General features: G+C 44.8%; 1 protein-coding gene across 1 annotated transcript in view; it reads right to left on the reverse strand.

Annotated features, from left to right (window-relative positions):
• The window catches only part of LOC130474913 (1-phosphatidylinositol 4,5-bisphosphate phosphodiesterase zeta-1-like), a 77996-nt gene that overhangs the window by 19327 nt on the left and 31664 nt on the right, over positions 1-27005 (reverse strand). The window contains exons 8-10 of the mRNA XM_056846604.1: positions 24437-24655; positions 16963-17119; positions 14373-14489 (exon numbers count right to left, since the gene is read on the reverse strand). Coding sequence (XP_056702582.1) covers positions 14373-14489; positions 16963-17119; positions 24437-24655 — 493 coding nt within the window. The remainder of the gene's footprint in view (positions 1-14372; positions 14490-16962; positions 17120-24436; positions 24656-27005) is intronic.

The following is a 27005-nucleotide window of genomic DNA, read 5'->3' on the forward strand; positions in this document are numbered from 1 at the left end:
AGCACTGGTCTTTATCTTGAACACAAAACTGTCAGAATTTCCTTTCTCGGGAGCGGCACAGCGATCTGTTGTTTTGCTGTTCCAGTTATGGAAATAAAGCAGCACGCTGCCTAGAACAGGACATTATAATTCTTGAAAAAGACTTTCCTGTGGTAGCTGGTCTAAAAAGGAAAATCTTCCCTCTTCTGGGATGATGGTACTTCTTTTTCAGAAAATTCATGCATTACCACGGTAAAGTGGAAAGAAAGGAAGGAAGGAAGGAAGAAAGAAAGGAAGAAAGAAAGAAAGAAAGAAAGAAAGAAAGAAAGAAAGAAAGAAAGAAAGAAAGAAAGAAAGAAAGAAAGAAAGAAAGAAAGAAAAGAAAGAACAACATGCATAAAATAGAACAAAAAAATTTTTTTTAAGCAAATGAGCTTGATGCTTTGCCAGGGAGAAATGTAGACCTAAAGATGTATAAGTTAGGCCGAACAGGTCCCTCTTCGCCACCAGCCGGTTAGGGTGAGGGACTTTAGCACTGGGGAGAGAGGTTTAACTTCCTCCACATGCCAATGTCCCAATAGAAATCACCACTCCCGCCCAGAACTAGGGAAGACCAGTGGATACCCATATATTTTCTATATCAGGAAAAATAGCAGTGCTGGGAGGATACCGCCTTAACACAATTCCTCCTGCTCCCACCCAAGGCTGCCATTTATAGAAATTTAAAGAGATGAGAGAGTCAACTCAGATATCTAGCATCCTGCCCCCAGAAAGGCAGTATGCGAAGGGCAGATCTCCTGACTTTTAACAATAGCAGGTTGCTTTTGTTTTGTTTTTTTCATTCCTGAATCTACCAGAATGGCATAATCTATGCAACTATTAAAGGTACAGGAGTCCTGCTCTCTGCCCTCTGCCTAGGGATGCTAACTGCCTGGAGAGAGAAAAAGCCCTGTCTCTTTAACAGAGGCTTAGTGAGATATTATTTACCAGGCAAAGTCATTTAGCCTTGAAAAACTTCAGCTCTCCACTTCCATACATTAAGCCTCTATTAAAGGAACAGGACATTTTTTCTCCAGGACTGCTGGCAATACTACCTCTCCCTTTAATCTAATTATAATGGAGCGAAAAGCCAAAACTTAGAGCGTAATGATAAAAAAATTAAAAGCGGGCCCCACCTAGTAGTTAAAAGTAAGTGAAAAGAGATTCAGCCTCACTGCCTTAGAGATTCAGTCTTCAATAATGCATGCTAAAAGAATCCCTTTAACGATCCTGTCACATCAGGAAGACTTCCTGGAGCAATGGGCAGATCAATATGGATAATGATAAGGAAGGGGAGACATTTTGAACTTACATTGGATTTATGTGTACTGGCTGTAAAAACGCCACAATGTTAAATAAGTTTAAGAAGACAACCCCATTTTAAGTTGTAAAGTTGACATGTAAGTAAAATGGAACCATCTTGTATCCAGGCAGAAAAACAGAACAGCGTCGTGATGGGTAGAATGGCCAGAGGGGGAGAGAGCGCATGTTGCGTCGGGACTATAAATTGAGCTGTGCTGCGCCACAGACTCCAGAGACAGCACCCTGGTGCTTTCTCTCCGTGAACTGCAGTCATGTATCCTGAAAAAAACTACTTGCTACTAGCTGCCTTTGTTCGACTGATCTTTGATCCGTCCATAACAATAAGCAGTGGAACCTCCAGAAGTTGTGGGTCAGAACACCAAGTAGAGTTGCCAGGTCTAATCCTGATTATTGCTGCTAGTTAGTAGACCGGTGGGGGTGATGGTGGGGGAGTAGGGTTGCCAACCTCCAGGTACTAGCTAGGTAAGAAGGCAGCACGTGGCTCAATATTCAATTCAAGACAAAACCAATGGGTTAATTTATTCAAAATGAAATCATTCAAAAATCAACCAACAAACCAAAGTAAAAGGTAAGAGTGTTAACATCACACAATTCGCCTCGCAGGGCTTAAAACAGGAGCCTCGCAGGGCTTAAGGCAGCACCTCTGAACACACAAAGGGCTATATACTTCAATGTATCCAAAAGGCTATAACATGTAACGAAAAGATACAATTTCAAAGCAGCCCAAAGGCTTATGAATATATAATAAAGAAGAAAGCAACCAAAATCCTGGAAAGGTCCACTGCAAGAACACGTCTCGAATTCTTCATCAGCTTGCTGACCCAATTAACATGAGTTATGTACTTCAATATCGCGAGACTCACAATGATGAGAATGTTCCCATTCTGTTGCACAAGAAGAATATAGAAATTCAATAGGGCAAAAAGCTCACACTCGGTAAGCATCCGCTTCGTGAATTGTGTGATGTTAACACTCTTACCTTTTACTTTGGTTTGTTGGTTGGTTTTTGAATGATTTTGAATAAATTAACCCTTGGTTTTGTTTTGAATTGAATATTGAGCCAAGTGCTGGCTTCTTACCTAGCTTTCACTATTTTCAGCATAGGTTCTTTTACTCCCTAGTTCACTAACCTCCAGGTACTAGCTGGGAATCTCCTGCTATTGAAGCCCAAAATATAGAGCGGCAATAGGGTTGCCAAACCTCAGGTGCTAGCTGGAGATTTCCTGCTATTACAACAGATCTCCAGCACACGCACGGATATACGCGGACAGAAGATCGGGGAAGAAACCTCCCGCCGAAGGTGAGTAGAAACCTGGCAACCCTACTGAGGGAACTTGTGTACTCCAAAAGATAACACAGCAAGACCCCAATCAGGGCAAACCAAACAACAGTACTTCAAGTACGTGGGACACGTAAAAAAGGGTAGATATAGAGTTGCCAGGTCCCCCTTGGCAACCGGCAGAAGGTTTTAGGGGCAGAGCCTGAGGAGGGTGGGGTTTGGGGAGGGGAGGGATTTCAATGCCACAGAGTCCAATTGCCAAAGTGGCCATTTTTTCCAGGTGAACTGATCTATATCGGCTGGAGATCAGTTGTAATAGCAGGAGATCTCCAGCTAGTACCTGGAGGTTGGCAACCCTAGGTAGATAAGGCTCCAGATCAGGGGCATTCACGTTTTTTCGATAGTGGGCAGCATGATCCAAAATCCACCTGTGTTAGGGTTGCCAACATCCAGGTGATGGCTGTAGATCTCCCACTATTACAACTGATCTCCAGGTGACATAGATCAGTTCCCCTGGATAAAATGGCCACTTTGGCAATTGGCTCTAGGGCACTGAAGTCCCTTCCCTCTCCAAACCCCACCCTCCTCAGGCTCCACCCCCCAAAATCTCCAAGTATTTCCCAACCTGGAGCTGGCAACCCTAATCTGTGTACTGGCCACATGAATTGTTTGCTGATGATAACAGCTTCGCTATGAAATCTCGCCTGCTGTTCAAAAATATGGATTTTTTTAGTAGTAACACAAAAGCAGTAAAAAACAAAAACAGTTAATCAACTTCATTTGTACAAAAGGGCACAGCTACAAGCCCACTGCTAGTCACACTGATCAATTTTGATCACATCAATAAGAATACTGGCGTGGTATTTAATAGACTGAACTATTCTGGAGAACAGTGCAGTATATTCAGTCAGGGTACGTCTCCGTTCTGACTCGAGGTTTTCATCACTGAAGGTCACTCTCCGCTTCGATTTCAGCAGTTTCATGAAAATAATGGACTTTCATAGAACCCAAACATTGCCCAGAGTTTGGCTGTATAACCTGAAATTTTAGGATAGTTCTGGGATCCATATAATCATCTCCAAAATGCCATACATACTGTATCTTCTTGGGGGGGGGGGCATAGATCATTTGCAGCTCAATCAAACTGATAGGGAGACACTTGCTCTGTAATTCTCCATAACACCCCAGTTGCATGCTGTAATTGTAATGGAATTAAACTTCCTCAGCTCAAATTTCTTTTTGGGTAAAAATCTCAGGTGAGCTGCACCCCAGGGTCAAGCAGGCTGCATGTTGGTCTCCTTGACTCCACAGGGACCATACCAAGAACCGCATATTCTAAAGTTTTGGCACCACCACTGAGAATAGGGTTGCCAGGTCCCTACCGGCAGGAGGTTTTTGGGGTGGAGCCTGAGGAGGGCGGGGTTTGGGGAGGGACTTCAATGCCATAGAGTACAAATGCCAATGCGGCCATTTTCTCTGGTGAACTGATCTCCGGTGAACTGATCTCTATCAGGGGAATCAAACCCGGTTCTCCAAATCAGAGCCCACCGCTCCAAACCACCCCTCTTAAACACTACAGCACGCTGGCACCTGGAGAATGGCCTCTTCTAACAGAGGGTTTGCTTCATGCTGGAGGGGGGCATCAGTCCTTTAGATATGCATACTAAATTGATGCACTTTCATCACAAACATTATGAGTAAAAACTACTGGAGGGGGAGAGATGGGGAATTTATCTGCATAGGCATTTGCAAGCAGGTGGCGATGTGAGCGTTTGGCTCAAATTATGTCTGAAGAAAAGTTGAGGCCAATCACATTTTATTGCTATGAAGCCAATTTTCATTTGGAAAGCTAAAGGTTTCCATTACTTTAAAGCTTTTAATTGCTTTCTTTATTCCTGTATAATTGCAAGCTTTTGTAACTGTGCCGCAAAAGCATTTTTAAAATTATTAGAAATCATTCGTTGCCCATTACCCAATTACACCGGAAAACCAAGAGAATATCTTCTAGGTGCATGTGTGTTGGAGGAGGGGGGATATCACTGCTAAACAATTGCATATAATTATCTAAATTGGTGTTTTACTGAAATGGCCGCATCGATTTCATACTCCCACTTCTGCTTCAAAGAAATGCCTGAAAGAGACTCAGGGAGATATTATTTTTTTTAACGTAACCGAAAATGCATCGTGTTTTTGACAGCACATAGCCTTCAGTCAGCTTCGTTATTTCCCTCTTGCTAAAGTGGGCCTTTAATACATTAATTAAGGAAATGCGATAATAAAATCCTTAAAACTGTCAGGAAGACTCGGGGGAAGGTTTAATGCCCGAAATCATTTTAGCTCCTTATTAATTACCTAGACTGGATTTCAAGATCACTATGCCCTCTACGAGCCTGTGTGCACCTTGCATTTTAGTAACTCAAAATGAAGCTTAGAATAATATCCTCGTAGACCACCTCTGTTAGTCTCTTGCCAAGAAAAACCCAAAAGGGGTTGCCATAAGTCAGCTGCGACTTGACGGCACTACACACACACAGAGAGAGAGACAAACTCAACAGAGTACACATTCCTTGCATCTTGGCTCTTTGGTAAAATAGTGATTTCAAGATCACTATGCCCTCTACGAGCCAGTGCAACTTGCATTTTAGTGACTCGAAATGAAGCTTAGAATAATACCCTTGTAGACAAACTCAACAGAGTATACATTCCTTGCATCTTGGCTCTTTGTTAAAGGTTATAGACCAACTCTTTTGTAAGAGATAGAGGTAGGGTTGCCAGGTCCCCCTTCGCCACTGGCAGGAGGTTTTTGGGGCGCAGCCTGAAGAGGGCGGGATTTGGGGAGGGGCATCAATGCCATAGAGATCAATTGCCAAGGCGGCCATTTTCGCCGGGTGAACTAATCGTTATTGGCTGGAGATCACCTGTAATAGCAGGAGATCTCCAGCTAGTACTTGGCGGCTGGCAACCCTAGATAGAGGGCCAAATTCGCTAATGGAAGTAGGATTGTCAACTCTGGGCTGGGAAATTTCCAGAAATCTGGGGCAGAAGACTGAGGGGTGGGGAGGGACCTTCGATGGGTATAATGCCATTGAGGGGAAAATTACAGATTTTAGTTGGGTTCAAAGAAGAGGTCCAAATCGCGACTAACAACTGGAGCAGAAACTCTTTTATTTATTGATTGATCATGATCAAGGTAAGCATCTATTCCTAAGAAAGTTCAAGAGGATCACCACTTTACAGGCAAAAGCATAAGCAAATTGGCATCAGGATCTCGCAGAAGTTTTACACAATGACAACGCGATATTGCACCAAACTGCAACCAACAGAAAAGCAATCTATACTTCCTTCTTAACATACTTTGGAGAAGATGACTACTTCTGGGCTTGGAGTAGGGGTCACTGGGGGTGTGTGGGGGAGGTAGATGTGAATTTCCTGCATTGTGCAGGGGGTTGGACTAGATGACCCTGGTGGTCCCTTCCAACACTGTGATTCTATTATTCTAACTTACCTATCTCGCTCTACTAGCATAGGAAGAATAGCTGACTGCTATATTTAAGAAAACAGAATATGTGTTAAAGGTTAGTTTGCACTATGATGTGAGGAATGCAGACTTTTGGAGACTTCATGAAAGCACAGATTACAGTGCTGCATCAGCACTAGGTAGGGTTGCCAACCTCCAGGTACTAACTGGAGATCTCCTGCTATTACAATTGATCCAGCCAATAGAGATCAGTTCACCTGGAGAAAATGGCCGCTTTGGCAATTGGACTCTATGGCATTGAAGTCTCTCCTCTCCCCAAACCCCTCCCTCTTCAGGCTCCGCCGCAAAAACCTCCCACAGGTGGTGAAGAGGGACCTAGCAACCCTAGCACTTGGTCAAACGTTCCCCTCAATTTTTTACTTGGCCTTCACTGACATTGCTATACTATGGCTCATTCACATTTCACCTTTTCCCTGCATCATAGAGTCCTCCCTCAAAAGTGGCCATTTCCTCCAGGGCAACTGGTCTCTGTAGTCCAAAGACCAGCTGTAATTCACGAAAAACCCTAGGCCCCACCTGAGTGCTGGCGAGCCTGGCTTTTGAGCGTAACAAAAATCCGAGAGTGGAGTAGGGATGTCAGGTCCCTCTTTGTTACAGGCGGGAGATTTTTTGGGGCGGAGCCTGAGGAAGGTAGGGTTTGGGGAAGGGAGGGACTTCTGTGCCATACAGTCCTATTGCTAAAACTGCCATTTTCTCCATGGGAACTGATGTCTATCAGCTGGAGATCAGTTGTAACAGCACTTTACACATGCAGCATGCACATAGCAGTAGGGTTGCCAGGTCCCACTTTATTACCGGCAGGAGGGTTTTTTGGGGGCGGCGCCTGAGGAGGGCGGAGTTTGGGGAGGGGAGGGACTTCAATGCCGTAGAGTTCAATTGCTAAAGAGGCTATTTTCTCCAGGCGAGTGATCTCTGTCGGCTGGAGATCAGTTGTAATAGCAGGAGATCTCCAGCTACTACCTGGAGGTTGGCAACCCTACATAGCAAGTCATAAGCTCTTTTTGCATTTTTGTTATTGCTGCACTTCTTGTGTTTTTAATCGACATCATTGTTTTGCTTTATGGCTTTGTAAACCCCCAGAAGGGCTGTTTTTTATTTTGTTGCAAAAAAAAGAAGAAGCAAGAATAAATAGGCTAAATAAATGGGTAATATCAAAGGCCCACAAGACCTTTGATAAATATAATGACTATCCTTTTTATTTTTAAAAAAAAAAACCTGCAGTAGGGCTTTCCCTCCACTTCAAAAAACACCCAGCTCAACCAAGACTGCAGTGGAAATGCCTCGGACTCCGCATTCTAGCATTCCTGCACTCCCAGCATAAACAGCAAGTACAATAAAGCTCCTATTTAATCCATGTATGCACATGACTTCAACAAGACTCAGCCGTGGAAAGGGGGCAGGGACTTTTTGCTTTCCCAGGCTCAGCTCTCTTGGGACTCTTCTACTTTAGAAAGATTTCTTTCAACAGAAGTAAACATACTTTTACAGAAACTGCGAAGCCCTCAGTAGACCGTGGTAAACAGCTGACCTAATTCATGAGCCTCCCTGTACCAAAGGAATCGCTGGGGAGGCTGGATATCGGTGCACTGGCTCTAGAAAACATCCCTTTAAATGCTCGGCTGCAAAGGAATTTCATAAGGCATATTTCAAGCTGCCCCTGTAGCTTCTCAGAGTCGTGAGCATGGTGAGGAGGGACATAGGCATGCATTGTGAGAAGAAAGTGGAGACATTCATGGACAGCATGTGAACAGTGCATGACACGGCCCCTTGCCCTACTGAGGATGCACCATGAATCATGGCCAACTCGACATATCATATTGTGCCACTGTGTGTGTGAAGTGCCGTCAAGTGGCAGCCGACTTATGGTGATCCCAGCTTGGGGCTTTCAAGGAAAGTGAGAAGCAGAGGTGGCTTGCCATTGCCGTCCTCTGCAGAGTCTTCCTTGGTGGTCTCTCTTCCAAACACCAAACCTGCTTAGCTTCTGAGATCTGACGAGATCAGGCTATACCATGCCGTCTTCCCTCCATATTGTGCAAATATTAGTATTACTCTGCTCTGGTTAGACCTCACCTAGAGTACTGTGTTCAGTTTTGGGCACCGCAATTTAAGTAAGATGTAGACAAGCTGGAACGTGTCCATAGGAGGACAACAGAGATGGTGAGGGGTCTGGAGACCAAGTCCTATGAGGAAAGGTTGAAGAAGCTGTGGGTATGTTTAGCCTGAAGAGGAGAAGACTGAGAGGTGATATGATAACAATCTTCAAGTACTTGAAGGGCTGTCATACAGAGGAGGGTGCTGAGTTGTTTTCTGTTGCCCCAGAAGGTAGGACCGGAACCAACAGGTTTAAATTAAATACAGTTTTTGTCTAGACATTAGCAAGAACTTTCCAACAGTTCGAGCGGTTCCTCAGTGGAACAGGCTTCCTCGGGAGGTGGTGAGCTCTCCTTCCCTGGAGATTTTTAAAAAGAGGTTAGATGGCCATCTGTCAGCAATGCTGATTCTATGACCTTAGGCAGATCATGAGAGGGAGGGCATCTTGGCCATCTTCTGGGCATGGAGTAAGGGTCACTGGGGGTATGGGCGGGAGGTAGTTGTGAATTTCCTGCATTGTGCAGGCAGTTGGACTAGATGAACCTGGTGGTCCCTTCCAACTCTATGATTCGATTGTTGTTGTTTTGTTTTGTTTGCTGCTGCTAGAAGATGAGCTGGCAGGCAGATCAGACAAAGACCAGTGGATTTCCCAAATCAAAATGGAAACCAACAGGACATCTCTGAGCTATGGGAAGGGCTGTAGCTCAGAGGGAAGGGCCATAGCTCAGTGGTAGAGCATCTGCTTGGCATGCAGAAGGTCCCAGGTTTGATCCCCGGCATCTCCAGTTAAAGGGTCTAGGCAAGTAGGTGATGTGAAAGACCTCTTCCTGAGACCCTGGAGAGCTGCTGCCGGTCTGAGTAGACAATACTGACTTTGATGGACCAAGGGACTGATTCCGTAGAAGGCAGCTTCATGTGTTCATGTGTGTTCTCTCTCTCCCCCCCACCTCTCTCCTCTCATCCCCATACTCTGTATCCAAGTCAGTCTCAAAGCTGCGCCCACTGGTGATCGTCAAGACAGTCGATGGTCAAGCTAAAGGCTCCTTTTTGTTTGTTTTTGAGTCACAACTCAGGGTGAGGTCATAAGCCTGACCTTAATACTAGCGACACTGGCAGTCCTTATTAGATTTTGCTAGTCATGTTACAAAAGGAAAACACTAGATTTCTTACCTGTAACCATTTCACGTAGAGTGCAGTCACACAAAAGGACTGTGCTCATGCACAGGTCACAAGACGAAGCCTTCTAGGACTAGGGTTGCCAGCCTCCAGATGGGGCCTGGAGATCTCCTGGTTATTACAACTGTTCTTCAGACTACAGAAATCAGTTCCCCTGGAGAAAGTGGCTGCTTTGGAAGGTGGACTTTATAGCATTATACTTTGCTAAGGTCCCTCCCCTACCCAAAACTAGGGTTGCCAGTTCTGGGTTGGAAAATACCTGGAGATTTTGGGGGTTGGAGCCTGGAGAAGGTGGAGTTTGGGGAGGGGAGGGACCTCAGCGGGTAATGACGCCATTGAGTCTTCCCTCCAAAGGAGCCATTTTCTCCAGGGGAACTGATCTTGATTGTCTGGAGATCGACTGTAATAGCGGGAGATCTCCAGGTGCCACCTGGCGGTTGGCAACCCTACCCAAACCCCACCCTACCCACAACTCTGCCCCCATATCTCAAGGAGTTTCCTAACCTGGAGTCGGCAGCCCTACCTGGGACTCAGGGAGGTACAAGAGGTGTTCCCACCCATCTTCACTCAGGAAAGAATGCCATTTCACCCCGTTGCTTTCCTGATGCTTCCTCCTTGTAGAGTTTAATTCTGGCTCACAGTTATTGCTACTTAACTATTTGGAAGCTAGCCTAAAGGATACGTGCTCTGTAGTATAAGCAACATGGGTAGCTCTGAGCTCAATCAAAGTTAAAGTTACTTTAAGAAAACCTAAAACCATGGGCTGAAGGGAGTTTCTGCCTTAAGGACACCCTAGGTCCGTGTTGGCGAACCTATGGCACGGGTGCCACTTCCGGCACGCGTAGCCCTTTCTGCCGGCACGCACGGTTCCTCCAAGCCGCTGGCCTTTCCAGCTCTGCCCCACCCCGGATGGGGGAGGCTGTAGCCCAGGGGTGGGGAACCTCCGACATCATTGGCGGTGGCCCCCGGACTCTCCCACAGAAGCTGCCGCCATTGCCACCGCTGGAGCGTGCGCGGCCAGCCAGGCGGGTGGGAGAGCGGGGAACAGAAGCCGAGCGCTCACACTCGGCATAGCCGGCGGCTTCTCCGGCGCCCTCTGGGCCTGTGCGGGCGGAGAGGCATGGCTGGTCGGTGGGTGCAAAGGAGGCGCCCTCTGCTCCACCCTGCTCGCCTCTCACAAGCCTGCCGCCGTGCCCCACCGAGTGGGTCTGTGCGGGCGGAGGGGCATGCAGTCCTATTCCACCTTTGAAGTGCCCACAAGCTATCCTCCAAACACCTTTCCATTTGTCTTGATATGTAGAGAGAAAACACTAAGGAACTAGTTGCCAATCTCCAGGTACTAGCTGGAGATCTGCTATTACAGGTGATCTCCAACCAACAGAGATCAGTTCCCCTGGAAAAAATTGCCACTTTGGCAATTGGACTCTATGGCACTGAAGTCCTTCCCCAAACCCCATCCTCCTCAGGCGCCACCCCAAAAACCTCCCACTCATGGCGAAGAGGAACTTGGCAACCCTAGCCTCTCCCTCTGGGCCCCCTCTGGGGGTGGTATTCAGGTTAAATTGCCGCATTGGCACTCGGCGATAAATAAGTGGGTTTTTGGTTGCAGTTTGGGCACTCGGTCTCTAAAAGGTTTGCCATCACTGCCCTAGGTTAACTGTAGCCATCTTTGATTTCTGTGGACACATGGACACATAAATAGGTTGGGACATTCCAGGTTGGGAAATACCTGGAAATGTTGGGGGTGGAGCCTGAGGAGGGCGGGGTTTGGAGAGGGGAGGAACTTCACTTCCATAGAGTCCAGTTGCCAAAGTGGCCATTTTCTCCAGGGGAACTGATCTCTGTCGCCTGGAGATCAGACACAATAGCAGATCTCCAGCCACCACCTGGAGGCTGGTCACCTCTACACATGAAGCCACCTTACACTGAATCAGACTATCAGTCCATCAAGGTCAGTATTGTCTAATCAGGCTGGTGGCAGATCTCCAGGGACTCAGGCAGAGGTCTTCCACACCCCACTCCCTGATCTTTTTAATCGGAGATGCCATGGACTGAACCTGAGACCTTCTGCATGCCACGCAGATGCTCTACCACTAGGCCACAGACTCTCCCTGATGAACTTGCATAGCAGCTGTGCTTGGAGGAGGAGTTGTTTCGGAGAGGGGACGAGCTGTAAGGAGGCTGTGGTTGTGGAGAAGAAGAAGAAGAAGAAGAAGAAGAGTTGGTTTTTATATGCCAACTTTCTCTACCACTTAAGGAGACTCAAACCAGCTTACAATCACCTTCCCTTCCCTTCCCCACACTCTTAATAGAACTGTGACTAGCCCAAGGTCACCCAGCTGGCTTCGTGTGTAGGAGTGGGGAAACCAACCCAGTTCACCAGATTAGCCTCTGCCGCTCATGTGGAGGAGTGGGGAAATAGCATGCCTATTATTTTGGGTGCGGTGGAACACAGGCAGGATGGTGCTGCTGCACTCGTCTTGTTAGTGGCTTCCTAGAGGCATCTGGTTGTCCACTGTGTGAACAGACTGCTGGACTTGATGGGCCTTGGTCTGATCCAGCAGGGCCTTTCTTATGTTCTTATGTTCGTAATCAAACCTGGTTCTCCAGATTAGAGTCCACGGCTCCCAACCACCGCTCTTAACCACTACACCACGCTGGAGCTTCATGACTGTATGTACTTGGCAGCTTTTGTGTGCGCGTCTCAATTGCCGCATGTGCGAGGAGCTCCTGCTGCCCATCCATCTGAAAACATTTTCGATTGCGTGGGAATCGATCATTTGATTCGCGCAGCAAAATTGCAGCTACTTTCTTACTATGAATGAATACTGATTAAGTCATTTAGCACTATTGTTGTGGGTTCCTGTTTCTCTAGCGCCAAGGTAATATCTCCGAGAGCCATTCTGAATTCTCTAATCTTGTTTCTGAGTTGTTGTTTTAATTGAGTGTGTCAAGAAATGTAATGCGAACGGTAACATTCTATTTAAATACTCACCTTGAATTTTCTTCTGGCGGATAAATCACTGCTTTCCCCATCCAACTTCATAAATAAAAGAAAAGAATCGCACGGCTATCCTAACCTGTTTGTTTCCACAACTATACTGCAGTTGTATGTGGGTGGCATACTAATAATTTTGCGTCGAGTATGTAAGGTCCTACTGTATACGTTTCATTACTTTAGAAGGATTATATTTCAAGGGACATAGCACCCAAAAAGTGTGTGTGTGTATATATCTTCTTTTTTAAAAAACAAACAAAAATATGTTTATTTATCCAATGCATTTTGCATTCTGCCTCTCAATAAGGTTTCTGAGGAGGTGAAGAGATTAAAGCGTTTAAAAATCGATAACGCACAATAAAATGTAATCAATAATACAGTAGCATAAAACTTAAAATCCACAGCACAAAGACTAAAGCTGCACTCTTACCTATGAGTAAGACCCACTAACTGTGGAATCCTCTTGGGAGTAAGCCCCATTAAATAGACCTAAGTAAGATTCCAATTAGACCTGCTTAGGATGGCTCTGTAAATATATTAGGGCTGAGTGAGAAAGCCCAAGATCCGGGTAGTAAGAGACTCACAGTGCAATCCTACACTCTTCTAAGCCCATTCACTGTACAAGAACTAAACCCAATAGAAAATCCCTCTTTCGCAGCCTTGAAACTCACCAGAGGCCCTTGGGTTAGTTGCTCTCTCAGCCTAACCTACCTCACAGGGTTGCGGTGAGGATAAAAGAGGGAGCAGAGAACAGTAGAAACAGGTCTGAGCATTTAGAGAAAGGGAGGCAAAACATGCAATGGATAATTTTCTGATGGCTTCTTTCGAACTCTGTGAGGGTCTGGCAAACAATGGGTGGCCCATGGGGTTGCCAACCTCCAGGTGGTGGCTGGAGATTTCCCGCTGTTACAACTGATCTCCACGCAACATAGATCAGTTCCCCTGAAGCAAATGGCCGCTTTGGCAATTGGACTCTATGGAATTGAAGTCCCTCCCCTCTCCAAACCCCGCCCCCCTCAGGCTCCACCCCCAAAATCTGCAGGTATTTTTCAGCCCGGAGCTGGCAACACTATTTGTCAACCTCCAGTTGGGGCCTGGAACTCTCCTGGCATTACAGCTGATCTCCAGACTACAGAGATCAGTTCCCCAGGAGGAAACAGCTACTGAGGAGAGTGAACTCTATGGCATTGTACCCTGCTGAGGTCCCTCCCATCCCCAAACCCTGCTTTTCCCAGGCACCCCCTCAAAAATCTCCAAGCATTTCACAACCCAGATTTTGTACTTCACCAGTTTAATTTGGATTTATGTGTATAATAAGACATTCTGATGCATATGTCTGACAAATTCCACAAGTATCTGTACAGATCTTCCTTCCCAAATTAAGTCTAAATTTGTAGACAAGTTCATTTAATACAAAGAAGCATTTTCAAATCCATGAGATTGATATATAATATAACTAGTGTCCTTTCTATAAAGTGAAGACGTCCCATTTGTCTCAAGTATGTGTTTTAGCTCAGCTAGGTAGATGCTTCCAAATTGTGGGCATTTGGCCGCAATTAGTAATTTCTGGTAGATAGATGTGCATGACATGAAAATACTTTGGCCCAGTGATCAGCCTAAAGACTACATATGAACTAGTTCAGAAATCCACATAAATGTAAGTCTATTTACATCCCCTTGACGTCAATGTGAGTTTGCACCGCCGTGTACTCAATAACAAAGAGTTTGGAAGGACTCCATTTAAACTACTGAAAACGTATTTCACTAAATGTAAAGGGCAATGCAGTAGATTAACAAAAAGTTAAATTACATCTCAAATATATATATATATATATATATATATATATATATACACACACACACACACACACACACACACACACACACACACATACATACATACATATACACATACACATATCCTTCTGATCTTAAATCACCTCACCTACCTAGCTGGCACCCGACATTCCAGAATTCTTGAGGATTGTAATTGGAAGAGTTTGTCCGGATCCCTTTCGGATATATCCTTGTAATAAATCTGCAATTGTGTTGGATAAATTCAGTACCTGCCAAGAGACATTTTCATATGCATGTTATTAATAGCGGCATGAAAAATAGCCCAACTGATATAAAATCCATGATTTTGAACTTCACCAGTTTAATCTGGATTTATGTGTATAATAAGTCATTCTGGTGCATATGTTTGACAAATTTCACAAGTATCTATACAGATCTTCCTTCCCAAATTAAGTCTAAATTTGTAGACAAGTTCATTTAATACAAAGAAGCATTTTCAAATCCATGATATTGATAGATAATATAACTAGTGTCCTTTCTATAAAGTGAAGATGTCCCATTTGTCTCAAGTATGTGTTTTAGCTCAGCTAGGTAGATGCTTCCAAACTGTGGGCATTTGGCCGCAATTAGTAATTTCTGGTAGATAGATGTGTGTGACATGAAAATATTTTGGCCCAGTGATCAGCCTATCAGAGGCAAAACTTGGCTGTATAAAAATGTTGTACTTATTGAAGGGCCTGGTTGTCTTATAGGAGTCCAACGAAGACAACTAGGAGGAGGTTAAAATGAGCAACAGTTCTTTATTTAGCTAAACACAGACCTGGGAGTGAAATAACCCACAAATAAGATACAGAGTTAGGGCTGTCGATTCGGTTAGTCCCGAACCGAAAAACAGCCGAATGTCCTCCGATTCGGCTGTTTTTCGGTTCGGGAGGAACCGAACTCAAAAAAGGCGGGAATTGGGGGAGCCGAATTCACCGACTTTGGGGGTTCGGCAAATAAATTTGGCAGATTCAGGGTTCAGGGATTCCCCTGAAGGCGCGCGGGGTGTGTGGAATAGATCTGCGCCTCCCGGCTGGGAGGCACAGATCTGTTTAAAGGCCCCCCCCCCCGAGCGCCTTCAGGGAAGCCCCCTGAAGACACGCGGGGGGGCGAATTTTTTCCCGAACTCTGGATCTCGCCCGAATTTCGGGGATCCGAAGCGGGGGAGTTCGGACTTCCGCACAGCCTGAATCAAAATGGGCCGAATTTTGCCGAATCCGAATTTTACCGAATTTTTTTCCCAACAGCCCTATGCAGAGTTACTCACCTGAGAAACAAAGGAAGCTCAGAAATATTTATGCATTTGCATGGGGCAGGCCCATGGCTGCTGACAAGCTGATACACAAAAGCACCAATGCACATTAGGTGTCAACTTCACTCTAATTAGCATAACCTATAGATATTGGCCAAAGGCTGTCTCTCAGTAAGTGCTAGGTCTTGTGATCTTAGTAACTAGAAATCACATTCCTAAAGATGAAGGTAATTTAGAGCTCTCTACTGGTGAAAGGCCGTACCAAGCACAGAGAGCATGATTTGTTGGTTCATGGCTCCAGGATGCCAACTTCCCAAAGCTTCCATCTGTGTGCGTATAAATACATAGTGTTCTAAACCAACCCTTATATCTGGGCATTACATTATTAAGTTTCTGATTTCTAGAGGTCTGGTTTCCATAATTGTAAAAGCAGGATTTAAAAAATGAAAGTAGGGACAAAATTCTAAATGATCTTTTACCTGCATCCATGCCTTCTCACGCAAGGGTTGCCAGCCTCTAAAGCCTGGAGATCTCCCAGGATTGCAACAGATAACTACACTACAGAGATCTGCTCCCCTGGAGAAAATGGCTGCTTTGGCAATTGGACTCTATGGCATTGAAGTCCCTCCCCTCCCCAAACACCGCCCTCCTTAGGCTTCGCCCCCAAAACCTCCCACTGGTGGCAAAGAGGGACCTAGCAACCCTATCTGGGTTGTAGGGTTGCCAGGTCCTCTTCGCCACCGGTGGGAGATTTTTGGGGCAGAGCCTGAGGAGGGTGGGGTTTGGAGAGGGGAGGGACTTCAATACCATAAAGTTCAATTGCCAAAGCAGTCATTTTTTTCCAGGTGAACTGATCTCTATCACCTGGAGATCAGATGTATTAGCAGGAGATATCCTGCTACTACTTGGCAGTTGGCAAACCTACTGGGTTGGAAATAGGGTTGCCACCTCCAGGTTGGAAAATACCTGGAGATTTTGGGGACGGAGCCTGAGGAGGGCGGGGTTTGGTGAGGGGGGACTTCAATGCCATAGAGTCCAATTGCCAAAGGGGCCATTTTCTCCAGGTGGACTGATCTCGATCGGCTGGAGATCGGTTGTAATAGCAGGAGATCTCCAGCCAGCCACGACCTGGAGGCTGGCAACCTTTTTGGCAACCCTAGTTGGGAAAGGCCTGGAGATGTGGGGGTGGAGCCTAGGGAGGGCGGGATTTGGGCAGGGGTGTGACCTCAGTGGGATAAAATGCAATAGAGTACCTCCCCCCGCTCTCTGTCATCTGGATATCAACTGTAATTCCAGGAGATCTCCAGGCCCCACCTGGAAGTTGGCAAGCTTTGTACAAGGACAGGCTGCTCCATAAATGGTATTGATAATTCTGATGGTTCAAACAAAGGTGTGTGGGGGGGGGGGGCAACGAGATCAGCTTTGTCAGGGTGAACTTCAAGCATTACCTTGGAATTTGGCAGCCCTTCGGGCTTTCCCTTCACTCATAGAGTGATTTTCATAGAACTTCTGGTTCTCTCTGGAGTCTTCAAAGCTGACAAATGTCCGAGATTTGGCATAAATCACAAGTTCTGACAGAGCCAGGGCAACCTTCACTTTCTTCACCTATAAACAATACAGGAGGTTATTCAGCATGCGGCACAATAGTCTTTTCAGCTTCCCCTCAATATGTGTGTGTGTGTGTGTGTGTGTGTGTGTGTGTGTGTGTGTTAAGTGCCATCAAGTTGCTTCCGACTCATGGCGACCCTATGAATGAAAGCCCTCCAAAATGTGTACCAATATGTATACCAGCTGGAAATAATGCCACATGATTTCCGATGGTTACTGTAATACAGGGTTCACGTGGCTGCTTTTGAAGGCAGTGTGGAAGTTTTAGTTTAGTTAGGATGTGTCCCCTGCCTGTTTACGTGTGGTGAAATCTGTACCCAACTATAGTGGCTTCTAGGTTGTTTCTGGGCACAATTCAAATTGCTGGTTTGAGGTCGAAAACCCTGAATGGCTGTGCCCTGGGATATCTGAAGGTCCTCACAGAGACTCCTGTCTGCTCACCTGAAGACCTTACTTCAGGTGACTTGCCTTCCGAGGTTAGACAGGTGGCAACTGAAGACATCCTTTTCTATGCTGGAGCCACACCTTTGGGACCTCTCCCAGACTATTGAATGAAAAAAAACACATCCCACAAAATTCACTACGGATGACTAAGGATGCCCGGTCCCTCTTTGCCATCGGCGGGAGGTTTTTGGGGCGGAGCCTGAGGAGGGCAAGGTTTGGGGAGGGGAGGGACTTCAATGCCATAGAGTCCAATGGCCAAAGCGGCCGTTTTCTCCCGGTGAACTTTCTATCGGCTGGAGATCAGTTGTAATAGCAGGAGATCTCCAGCTAGTACCTGGACATTGGCAACCCTACAGATGACCGTAACAGAACCCAGGGGGTAAGCAGAGGATAGAACACAATTGGCCAGAACTGGGGAAGTTCTGTGGGTAGGGTAACAGCAAAATGTTGGAAAACCACAGAACATTTAACACTACATTCTTGCTATTCTGAATTGTGGCAAATAGCTATGGCAGGAAAATTGACACATCCGCTTAGAGTGGTCAAAGGTAACGCTAAAATATCAGATTTCTATGAAACGTGGCATGTTTTTATTTCACGCACAGATCAGAAAGGTACTCAGCATCTATCTAAGCCCTTCCTCAGATTATGGAAAATGAATTAAGTCCGAAAGGTATAAAGAATTTTTTAAAAACCCAATGCCATCAATGAATTCATCCCTCATCTGTAATTGTAAGATAAACTGGAAAATGAATTAAATACTAAGCCCTCTGTCAGTATTTTTAGGGTGTTTTTTTTTTTACTATATCGTTTCTATGTTTGTTTTTAAAAAAGATTTGTTGTAATTTTTGTTTGTTTGGAAGGTGGTTTTCTGTTTGGAAAATTATTATTTTTAAAAAGAAAGAACCCAGGGAGTAAGCAGAGAATAGAACACAATTGAAACAGAACTGGGAAGATCTACTTATCCCTAGACATCCATGAATGTAGAAAGATTGAAAAATGTTTCTTCTCAGCCTTTTGGCTAAGATCAAATGTAGTGTAGTGTAGAAGTGTGATGTTCTTAGACACAGTTGTGTGGTTATAGCAACAGTAGGGTTGCCAGGCAAACTGGCAACCAGTGGGACTTTTGGGAGTGGGGGACATGCCATTCAGAGTGGCAGCGGGCCACAAAGGTTGCCACCAACCCTAAGCACTACCTGCTAGGAGTAGTAATATGGTAGGACAGGAAATAGAAGGGAGGAGATTTGGTCTGGGCTTAACAATGGCTTGCTGAGAGACGCAGCAGTTGTTATGCCTGCTTAAGCTTTATGATAAACTTTGTAACTTAAATTATACTCAGCATGAACAGTTTCGAGGAAAAGACTGGGGTAGGCATTTGCTAGAGATGCTTTTGATGGTACCATGTTGCAGAACTCAAAGGCTGGGCTAAGAGCCCATTCCTGACTTCTGAGGACGAAAATCCTCAGGAGGCCAGGAAGGGGCTGCCCCGGCGTTGGGGTTCCCTGCACCAGCATCTGGGCTACTTACGCCGTAAGTGGCCCCAACACCAGTGGGGAGGCCTGGGGTCTCACGGCACTGCCGTGGCAGTGCTTCCACGGGACGCCAGCATCCCACCGGTGTAAAGGCCTGTGCGGACATTCCAGGGAGCATGCCGGTGTCCCGGGGGTGTTCCGGGGGCAGGGCTGCCTTTAGGCAGCCTCCTGTTCCCTTTAGCCCCAGGTACACCACCAGGACAGACAGTGAGGCTGCTTTTTAGCAGGCACAGCCTCACTGTTTTCAATGGGGCGAAAAGCCCCATTTAAAAAACAAAAAGCCTTTAAAAGGCTTTTTTTGAGCTTTCGGCAGCCAGGAAACTGGTTAGGAGGCGGCGCCGCGGTGCCTCGTTCACGCCGGCCCCGGCCGCCAACAGCTCAGGAATGGGCTGTAAGAAGCCAACTAGATCCTATGCATGGCAGACGCATTGCAGCTCATGAGCTGCGCATAACTCTTCAGCAAATGCAGTCAAGAAAGGAATGAAATATATCTATTCTCGCTCAGTCTCCGTCTCATATCCACTGCCTGAAGTAAACATCCTGAGCTAGAATTTGAGTCTGAGCAGTTAATAAAGTCAACACATCGACAAGTTCTGAAATCTTGAGAAAGCACTGAAAGCAACCTAAATAGGAGATAAGCGCAAGAAGTGTATACTATGCAGTGCAAAATTTATATATTTATTTGCTTCAAGTGTTGCACCTGTCACATGTAAAATACTTATCAAACAACATTTTACATAGAGTTAAGGTAAGAAACTGAGAAATGGGAGGAACGCATGGAAATGTCTTGATGATCATATACATTAATGTATGGGTGCTTTTATACAGCCTCAGAGGAGCAATTGGCCACTGGCTTCAGGCAAGCAGCAATTTCCCAGCATGATCAGCGATAAAAGGCCCAAAGTTCCCCCATTACAAATGATAATCGCTATGGGTTTGGCTTGGCTTCATTCAAATGAACATGTGCAGGTTGTAAAGGTGCCCGGTGGAACCAAACCTGAGGAAGTTGCATGGTAAAGGAAGGGCAGAATATAGGGTTGCCAGGTCCCTCTTCACCACCGGCGAAAGGTTTTTGGGGTGGAGCCTGAGGAAGGCGGGGTTTGGGGAGGGGAGGGACTTCAATGCCATAGATTCTAATTGCCAAAGCGGCCGTTTTCTCCAGGCGAACTGATCTCTATCGGCTGGAGATCAGTTGTAATAGTAGAATGAGAGGTAGAATTCTGACACTGAAGAGCTATGTCCTATGTGACGCATCTGTTTTTCAGCAGTCAGAAGCTCTGACAAGGTAGTTTCACAACAAACATTCACTAAGTACAGTCAGATAGTCAAATCCCAGTGTCAAGCATGACAATAAAATCAGCCCATTCACAAAACACATCCCATTTTCAACAGATGCAAGAGGAAATAAAAATGTCTTACACCCCAGCAAAACATTAAGAGGGATGCCTTCCACAGCTCCTCGGAGAGGAGGTTCTGAAAAGAAGGGATTGCCATGCAAAAAAGCCCTGGTTCCGTCACCACTATGGTTGCCAGGTCCCCTCTGGCCACCGGCAGGGGGATGGGGGGTAGGGTTGCCAGATCCAGGTTGGGAAACTCCTGGAGGTTTGGGGGTGGAGCCTGGAGAGGACAGGGACCTCAGCATGGTACAACATAGAGCCCGCTCTCCAAAGCATCTATTTTTCTTCAGGGTAACTGATCTCTGGAGGTGAGCAGTAATTCTGGGGGATCCCCACGTCCCACCTGGAGGCTGGCCTCCCTAGTCAGCACAAACGTTCTAATTTGGCAGGTTGATGGATTTGCCAAGGGGATTTGCTGTCACAATCCCAGTCAGCGCGCAGGCATAAATGGACTGATTGTATCAATCAGCTTCAAGAACGGATGAATTCTTATTTGAGGAAGGAAATTCCTGGAATATTGTCAAAGGCTTTCACGGTCAGAGTTCATTGGTTCTTGTGGGTTATCCGGGCTGTGTGACCGTGGTCTTGGTATTTTCTTTCCTGACGTTTCGCCAGCGGCTGTGGCAGGCATCTTTACAGGAGTAACACTGAAGGACAGTGTCTCTCAGTGTCAAGTGTGTAGGAAGAGTAATATATAGTCAGAAAGGGGTTGGATTTGAGCTGAATCATTGTCCTGCAAAAAGTATCAAAGGTAATGTGCTAATCATTGTCCTGTAAGTATCAAGATAATGTGCTAATGAGGGTGTGGTATGTTAATATGGAGCCATTGTATCCTGAAGTGATCTGTTAACATGTGAAATCCAAAGCTAATCTGCATGGCTACGCACTTGACACTGAGAGACACTGTCCTTCAGTGTTACTCCTCTGAAGATGCCTGCCACAGCTGCTGGCGAAACGTCAGGAAAGAAAATACCAAGACCACGGTCACACAGCCCGGATAACCTACAAGAACCAAATTCCTGGAACATTCAGCACTTCTTCCCTGGAGGTTTCTTTGATTAAGGAGGATCCTTTGAGGTTCAAAACCTTCCCTTCACAAAAAATGTATAACCTGTTATTACAACATGAAACGGAAACAGAGCAAGAAAAAGACTGCATGATAAAATGGATGCAAAACGTGGGAGGAAACATACATGAGTCAGAGGGAGAACTTATGGACTAAATAAATTAAGTTTACAGAATGTCAACTCTTAAGAGAGAATTGGTATAAAATGTTTTCAAATGGTATATCATGCCTAAAGATCTAGCAAATGCTAATAAAGACTTTAATGGGAAATGCTGGAGATGTCAGAACACAGATGCAACATTTTATGAGATTTGGTGGACATGTAAGAAAGGTAGAAAATATTGGATAATGATACATGAAGAGATGCAAAAGATGTTTACATTTTAGTTTGAATTGGATTCGAAAAGTATGCTGCTATTATATTGCCAAGCAATATACCAAAAATATATAACGAATTATTTAAGTATATGGTGACCGTGGCAACAGTGTTATACGCAGCAAAGTAGAAAGCAGAGAATTACCCAGAACTGATGAAATGGTTGAACAAACTAACAGAATATGCAACGATGGCAAAATTAACATTAACAAAATTAACAGATGTTAAATAAATCTAAATTGGAATCAATATTAAATATGGGAAACAAAGGTCAGGTAGCAAGAATGTATAAATTTATTATTGAAACAAACTTAGAACAAGAGAGGATTAAACCAGTTATGATAAAATGGATGAGAGATTTGGGGTATAATATTAATCTTGAGGTTGGGAAAGATTATGGAAGATAGAATTTAAATTCACAATCACTAATGAAATAAGAGAGAATTTATATAAGATGTTTTATAGATGGTATATTACACCAGAGATGGTTAGTAAATTTAAAGGGGGAAATTCTGATTTGTGTTGGAAATGTGGATTGGAAAAAGGAACTTTTATTCATGCCTGGTGGGTTTGTAAAAAAATTAAAAAGTTTTGGAGAAAGGTAGTAAGGGAGACTAATAATTTGATTGATACCAAAATAAATATGGATCCAGCTTTTTGTTTATTAGGAATCCCTAGAGATAATTTGAATAGGAATGATAGAGTCATATGTCAATATAGTTTTGCAGCAGCAAGGATTATTACTGCAAAATCCTGGAAGCTTGTAAATAGACCTCTAATTAAGGACTGGAGAGAAAAAATACGGTTTTATATGCGGATGGCTAAATCAACAGATTCCCTACATGGGAAAGATATGGAAGAATTTAAAACTATGTGGTCAAAAGCCTTCGCATATTGGGATAAGCTGGTAAAAATGAATTTTACTAATATAGGGAACGAGTTGTAGATTCAATTTTTGGTAATTTAGATTATTGCTAAAATAATGTATTAATAAACTGTTTAGACACTTCTCCGGAAGTTCAACACAGTGGTGGGAGGGATTAAGGGCACTGGTGGAGGGTGGTGGGAACAAAATAGGTAGGATAAATATAATAAAAATGTAATGATTGTATTTTCGGTTTTTTTAAAAAAATTATATATATATCATTCTTATTATGTAGTTTTCTATATTGTTATACTTTTTTGTTTGTATTATTTTTTCTTTATGTTTGAAAATATAATAAAAATTTAATTTAAAAATTGATGTAGGAAAGAGATTACGATGGAACAATGGGAAAATCTTTGGACAAGATCTATAAAATTCACGTAGAATAGGTAAGAATAATGAAGTGTAGAATACATAGGTGTATTATTAAAAGCACGAATCAGTAATGTATAATGAGCTCAAACCCAACCCCTTTCTGACTATATATTACTCTTCCTACACACTTGACACTGAGAGACACTGTCCTTCAGTGTTACTCCTCTGAAGATGCCTGCCACAGCTGCTGGCGAAACGTCAGGAAAGAAAATACCAAGACCACGGTCACACGGCCCGGATAATCTACAAGAACCAATATAGCTAAAAATTAAGAATAATGTTTGATTAAAGTGGCATATGTTTAAGAACAAATATATTATTAGATATGAAAATATATAGAGAGAGATGTCATTCACAGAAGTTAATAATTGAAATGTAGATGCAAATTAAGCTCTATGTGCAATATAATAATTGTTGTTTAAACATTTATATGTTTTTGTTTGTTTATGTTTAAAAATACTAAAAATATATATTAAAAAAGAACCTTCTCTTCACTAAAGTCATACTGCAATTCTGAATGCATCATCTTGAGCTAAATGTGTAAATTGCTCAGGATTAGAATTCTCTCTATGTCCCAACTTATCCGGAAAGTCGGTCTTGTGGGGTGGAGGAGTAACTGGGAAGAATGCTAGGAGTTTGTCTAATAAGTCAGTCATCTCAGTTAGCCGCCCTTCAATAAATTGGACCGTTCCTGCCATCAATAGACTTGGTTCCGAAAGGAAGGTTAAGTAGAAGTTCAAAATATTGTCGAAGGCTTTCACGGTCAGAGTTCATTGGTTCTTGTAGGTTATCCGGGCTGTGTGACCGTGGTCTTGGTATTTTCTTTCCTGACGTTTCGCCAGCAGCTGTGGCAGGCATCTTCAGAGGAGTAACACTGAAGAGACACTGTCCTTCAGTGTTACTCTTCTTAAATAGAAGTTGTTAGAGTTAATTTGAGGGTCTGTTGGCTGGGAGGCCATACTGAATGTGGGAATGTTTTCCAGGTGAGTCACGTCGGCTTCTGCTTCCACTTCAGCTTGGGCTAGATCTTCTGCCGATTCTGTTAGTACCTCTGCTTCACCCTCCTCTCTTTCTTCCTCCAAGAGAGCAAATCTATTGTCAGTTAGAAAATCCTGGAGTGATAGTGGAGGTCTTGAGAGGGAGGGTTGAGGGGCAAGGAAGATATCCATTTTATACTGCTGATGTCAAGCCATACTTACTTTTAGTTTCTTCCGAGGCGGACCGATAGATTTCGAACTTGACCGTCTCTTTTTGAGCAAGGGCTCCTTGCCGGAAGGTTCGTCATCAAGCTCGTCGTCCGAGGTTTGGGCCTCTTCGAATTCCCCGGTCTGACCATGGATGTCTGTGCCCACTCTTCCAAGGGTTTCTTCAAGCGTTCCCAGTTTCTTATTTTTAATAAGTATTTTGAATTTCAGGGCCTGCAATAAGGAAATAATTCACATTAAGGACCATGAATTATAACAGCCAAAAGGTGGGTCGTGATCTCAAACGGGGCAGTCTTTCAAACCAAAGCCATATATAGCGGATGACAATCCAGTTCCTTCTCAAAACGCTCAGGAGGAGGATTTTTCCCCCCCGTTGATCACAGAAATACCCTGTGACTGCCTGGAAAATAGTTCTTTAGACCATAATTTCCTGTTTTCCGTTCATATTCTGGAAAGCTATGATGATAAGTTCAGGCCAGGCAGGCAGCGCAATCCAAAGGGGGGGTAGATAGACGGCGGCCAGGAGCAGCGCTGCCGCACCACCGCTGCAAAGGCTTCCCAGCTGCCAAAAAGAAAATTAAAGCCATTTTAACAAATAAATAATAGGAAAATGCCCCCATAGACTAAAGCACCACCCAAAAAGGTGGTGGAGCAATGCTGCAACGTGAGGGGGCGTTCCCGGGCGAAAGGGGTTAGGAAGCTGCCTAAAGGGAGCTCCGCCACTAGGAATTATCCGAGACACCTCCCAGGATGCTGGCACGGGGTCTTGCGCCACTGGAACGCTGCCAGGAGGTGGCACCGGTGCCTGAGCCCTGTGCCACCCATGATGCTGTAAGTGCCCCCTTATCCTGGGTTAAATGGGCACTTACTCTGGCATGGGGCCCCACAGCTCCTAAGGAACTTCGCCCCCACCCCAGGATTGCAGCCTAAATTTCCTATGTTGAGGTTTTCCTTGAACACACCTGAAGCTGCCTTATACTGAATCAGAACCTTGGTCCATTAAGGTCAGGATTATCTATTCAGACTGGCAGTTCTACAGGGTCTCAGGCAGAGGTCTTTCAAATCACCTGCTGCCTGACCTCTTTTCACTAGAGATAGCAGGGATTGAACCTGGGACATTCTGCATGCCAAGCAGATGCTCTTCCACTGAGCCACACATCCCAATAGGTGGGGCTGCCTTATTTCCTGATGGGGGTTTTAAAAAATGAATGGAGAGTCGGGGATTTAATCATAGCCAAACCTGCCTCTGAGCCCAGGTGTCTACCTGCATTCTACTTTCTAAGAATTGTGAGGATAAAAAACAACAGTGGAATAAGAATCATTATTTTTTTAAGTGCAAAAGCATTTTTTAACGTATTTACAACGAACACTTTATTTAAATAAATTAACTGTCTTAATTCATAGATCTGCTAAAGGTGAATATGTTTCAGGGTCACTGAAAACATCATAACGTTTGGTGACCTTGAACAACCCACCCTTAAAACAGTTGGTAGAAGGAATGGTTATGGGGAGCAAATCAGGACTCTAAGCAGGGTGGGGTGCTGATTCTTTCCATCCTAGCTGCAGCCATGATTAAGACTGACCGATACCCTTTATTTCAAGAAACCTCTCTTTGCATTAATGGATTTTCTCCAATTTGGTGCCAGAAACACAGGTGTGGGAAGAGGTTTCCATGAACTGGGAGCTCAAAGGCTACTTGCAAGAAGAGAAATGCCCATACCTTGTCCTGGGGTAATTCCTGCCAAGGGATGCCAGCCTCTAGGTGGAACCTGGGGATCCCCAGGAATGACAGCTCATCTCCAGACTACAGAGATCAGTTCCCCTGAAGAAAATGGCGGCTTTGGAGGGTGGACTCTGTGGCATTGTACCCCACTGAGGTCCTTGTCCTCCCCAGGCTCCATCCCCAAATCTCCAGAGGTTTCCCAACCTGGATCTGACAACCCTACCCCCATCCCTAACCAGTAGCCAGGGCAACTCTACTTCCATTCCTGAAATTTACAAGAAGAAGCAGAAGAAGCAGCAGAAGAAGAAGAGTTGGTTTTTATATGCCAACTTTCTCTACCACTTAAGGAAGAATCAAACTGGCTTACAATCACCTTCCCTTCCCCTCCCCACCACAGACACCCTGTGAGGTAGGTAGGGCTGAGAAAGCTCAACGAGAGCTGTGACTACCTCAAGGTCACCCAGCTGGCTTCATGTGTAGAAGTGGGGAATCCAACCTGGTTCACCAGATTAGCCTCCACCGTTCATGTGGAGGACTGGGGAATCAAACCCGGTGGGGAATCAAACCCAGTTCTCCAGATCAGACTCCACTGCTACAAACCACCACTCTTAACCACTATACCATGCTGGCTCTGTGGAAGCTCTGTGCTGTAAGCTTCGTGGAAGCAGGGGCCTATTTCTTTTATGAGGTTTTCTTTCTTTCTTTCGCTTATTTTACTCCGTAAAGCATCATGAACTTCATTATCATCCCCATCACATTCCCCCAAGCTTGTCACGAGGAATGAGACAAAACCATCTCTTCTGGCCATCTCTTCAAGCCAACGCAAGAGTACACTGTAAG

The sequence above is a fragment of the Euleptes europaea genome, chromosome 3 (genome assembly GCF_029931775.1).
Source record: "Euleptes europaea isolate rEulEur1 chromosome 3, rEulEur1.hap1, whole genome shotgun sequence".
Lineage (NCBI taxonomy): Eukaryota > Metazoa > Chordata > Lepidosauria > Squamata > Sphaerodactylidae > Euleptes > Euleptes europaea.